The sequence below is a fragment of the Chinchilla lanigera genome, unplaced genomic scaffold (genome assembly GCF_000276665.1).
Source record: "Chinchilla lanigera isolate Chin_1 unplaced genomic scaffold, ChiLan1.0 scaffold00012, whole genome shotgun sequence".
Taxonomy (NCBI): Eukaryota; Metazoa; Chordata; class Mammalia; order Rodentia; family Chinchillidae; genus Chinchilla; species Chinchilla lanigera.
In genome coordinates, this window is record NW_004955413.1 from 7,107,563 (window position 1) to 7,111,542 (window position 3,980).

General features: G+C 42.4%; 1 protein-coding gene across 1 annotated transcript in view; it reads left to right on the forward strand.

Moving 5' to 3' along the window:
• Ybx3 (Y box binding protein 3) overlaps positions 1–3,980 on the forward strand; it is a gene marked incomplete at its 5' end in the record, with an annotated part of 21,458 nt that extends 17,478 nt beyond the window's left edge. Inside the window, 3 exon segments of the mRNA XM_013511652.1 lie at positions 15–186; positions 846–945; positions 3,418–3,980. Of these exon segments, the coding sequence (XP_013367106.1) occupies positions 15–186; positions 846–911 (238 nt within the window).

Here is a 3,980-nt window from a genome sequence, read left to right on the forward strand (position 1 = left end):
TGTTCTTGCTCTAGAGGGCCTCCGCGCCCACGGCCCGTAGCACCGATTGGGGAGGCTGAGGACAAAGAGAACCAACAAGCGGCCAATGGTCCCAACCAGCCAGCTGCTCGCCGTGGCTACCGGCGTCCCTACAACTATCGGCGCCGCCCCCGCCCTCCGAACGCTCCTTCGCAAGATGGCAAAGAGGTGAAGCTCGCCAGTCAGAAGGGATGTGGCCAGATCAGCTTTAATTATATCAAACCTTAGCATAATTAAGAGGTTTTTTTAGTGTGTGTTACTGAGGATTAAACTCAGGGTCTTTGTACTAAGCTACATCCCTTGATCCTTTTTTTAGAATTTTCACATGGCCTCTCTCCAAGATCAAATTTATAATCCTCTTGCCTCAGCCTCTCAGAGGGCTGGGATTACATGCGTGTGCCCTTAACCGTAGCTTTAACATAGCAGCTTGCTTAAGGCTCACATACAGAATGAGAATGCCCGGAATATAACTCAGACTAAATATTTGAATTCAGCCTATTAATTTTCTCTGAAAGGATTGCTTAGGGTTCTAATCTAGGGCTTTTGGGACCGTCATAGAAACATGAGAGGGGAAGCTGCTGGTGCGCATGAGCTGAAAGCAAGGGCGCATCGCAGACTGTGGAGAGTCATGGTACTTAGTGGCCATTTGGAAGCCTCTCTGCTGTGGACTAATTTTTCTACTCACAGACATAAGAGTCACCAATGTTTTACATGGTGATTGTCCTTCATAGGCAGGAAAATTCACCTTTGAGAGCTGTTAGCCTTGGAGTCTCCATGGCCTTCTGGGTGGGTCCTCCTGGCTTACGATCTGGTTTCATGCTTTGTAGACCAAGGCAGGTGAAGCGTCAGCTGAGAACCCCGCTCCGGCCGCCGAGCAGAGCAGTGCTGAGTGACACCGGCTCCCCGGGCACCTTCACCACCAGCAGGGTAAGAGCCTGGCCGCCCGGTCTGGAGCTGCTCGCTTCCTCACGAGGCCCTGGTTGCTCACCAGCAGCATGTGTTTGTTTAAACTCCTGTGATTCATCTGTGCCACCCCCTGGTCTCCACTGGGATTCAAGGGAAAAACTCTTTGGGCGTTCAGTAGCCCTGGGACTGACCGTATTTGGAGAAATTTTGGAAACATGAGGACAGAGTTGATAACAATCAACTCTTGTGTGCTTTTCACTATTATTACCACTTTGGGAAACTGCTTTTGTGGCCCCTAGTGGCCAATTTGATAATTTTAGAGACCCTGACATGGGCTTGTTTTTGATGACAGAAGGCAATCATCTGTAAAGTAGATTGGATTTTCCTCCCTCTTTCCTTTGGTAACCATTATTTAAAGTTGGGAAGTTATTGTAAGTTTCTTCTTTCTAATGTCATCTGCTTTTACATGTGGTGCTGTGCTATTAAAATAGCTAGAATTATGTGTTAACGTGGTCAAGATGGGCTGTAACTCATGTCTCGCTTCTGGGCCATAATTTGTGTGTCTTAATGCCGTGTGGCTCTCACTTGAATTGAGTTGTTCCCACGGGCGTGAGCCACGGGCGGTATGAGCATGACTGTCCCATTGGGCGGCTGGTGCCACTTCTGGGGGAGTCTTTGACAGTAATGCAAAGGAGGGCGTTGATGGAGCGGACCACATGCCATCATATTACAGGAAAATGTTAAAGTGGCATTAAAAAAAAAAAAACCAGTACAACAGATTGTAACGCAGCTAATCTGTGGTAGAGTGGTTGTGAGTACATACTATGTACACCAGCAGTGGGGTACTCGTAAGGTTCCATGAGAAAATTTAGAGAATTAATTCCTGGTAAGCTATTACTCCGTGATGAAATGCCACAGGCACAGATTATTTAAACAAACTTCATGATTATTGTAATCATTTTTGATTAGTATAAATAATACTAATATTTACATTTGGAAGTAATTATTCAAATTCAAACAACTAACTAGACTCAGTCCATTCATAGACTTTTAATTTATTTTATTTTATTTTTTTTTGAGATAGGTGTTGCTTGGGCCAGGGATATAGCTCAGTGGCATAAGCGCCTGCCTGGCACGTGCAAGGTCCTGAGTTCGATTCCCAGTACCAAAAAAAAAAAAAAAAAAGACAGATCGAGTGTTGCTTTATGGTACAGGCTAGCCTTAAACTGACTATAGTCTAAGCTGGCAGTCCTGCCTCAGCCTCCTTAGTGCTGGGATTACAGGCATGTGCTGCCATGCCCAGCTTAATTAATTCTATTAGTACAAAGACTGATAAAAGTGACTAATTAGATCAGTTTGTATATGATAAGGACAGCCATGCAGGCACCATCAGCGTTTCAAGCTGGCAGAAACTTGTTAACCATTTAAAAATGGCTGTAGCCTTTTACTGTGAGTGGTGTTACTTTGGTATAGTCCCCCACTCACCCCTGAAAAAAAGAAAAAAATCTTTTTACTGTTTAGAGTTTGTCTAACATTGGGAAGAAGCTAACTAATGATAATATCTGTCTTAGTTACTTTTCTGTTGTTGTTGAGACAAAATACCTCATGCCCAAAATTAAGGAAGGAAAGGTTTATTTAGCTCACAGTTTGTGGACGTCTCAGTCTATAATCAGCTGGCTCCAAGTCAGGGTAGCATGGCATAGGGGCAACACTTCAAGACAGCGGAAGACAGCAAAAGCAACAAGAGCAAAAAATGGGTGGGGAGAACAAGCCTCTTTTCCTCCCTTACATTGCATGCTGGCTATCCGCCCACAAGGTCTCAGTGCCCCTCTTGCACAGGCTCAGGATGAATACAAAGTAAGGACCCTGGCTTCCTGCTGGGTCACATAGTTAACCTTCTCAACTTCTCAAATTGACACAGTGAACAATGTACCAGAGGTAAGGGCACCCCAATATGCACAACTGCTTGGTCACTTAGCTAAGCTTCTGGACTCAAGTTGACACAATGGATCAACCATAACAATAGCAATATGAGGCATGGGACAGTTAACTGAATATTTGGTGAAGAGTTAGCTTTGGTATAGTTTTACTTGGTCAGAATCTCATGATTTTCTTTCATACAGTTTTCAAAATCTTCCCTAGTATGTACTAATCTGAGTTGTTAAAGTACTTTAAGCATCAAGTTAACATCTTGTTTGCAGATCTTTACACAGGAATAGACCTCATTTAGAGCTTTTGAAGTACTGTTTTGTTTTGGGTATTTTTGTTTGTTTGATTTTGAGAGAAATCCGCTATGCAGTTCAGGCTGACCTTGAACTCACCATGTAGCTGAATCGAACTCACAGCGATCCTCCTGCCTCAGCCTCCTGAGTGCTAGGCTTACAGGCATAAGGACACCATATCCGGTCAAAGTACTGGTTTTGAATTATATGAAAAATAATTTCTGTTTCTCATTTTGACACTCTTGGTAAGTTTGATTTTTATTTTTTGCAGGTGACCTAAAGAATTAATGACCATTCAAAAATAAAGCAAAAAGTACACCCACAACCTTACCAACACCAAAGAAACATCTAAGCAATAAAGTGGAAGACTAAATAAGATTTGGACATTAGAATGTTTACCACTATTCTTTGAGAAACTAACAACTGCAAGAGGAAGATGTCAGCAAATATTTCCAGCCAGCTGTGAGCCCAGGAATGCCTGCACAGGACAGGAGAGTGTCCTCCCCAGTTTCAGCTATCACTAGGTTTATATTTTTTTCCTGGTTTTTACTGTTTTGGTATTTGAAAGAAGAAATATTAATACTATATGGGGAGAACCCCAACCAAAGAAATCTAAAATTGTTGTATAGTAAATGCTGTTTTTCTTTTTTTGTTCATTTTGGATGCTGGTGCTAAACTTCTAAGTGTCATGATTTAAAAAAAAAAAAAAAGTTTGCCCTTATTTATTTTTAGGATGGGGGGAGGACGACATTTTTGCTTTCTTTTGTGACTCTCTTTGGAAATGTGCGGTAAAAAAATTTCTCCAAAATAAAATTTTTACCCTTCAAAGGAAAA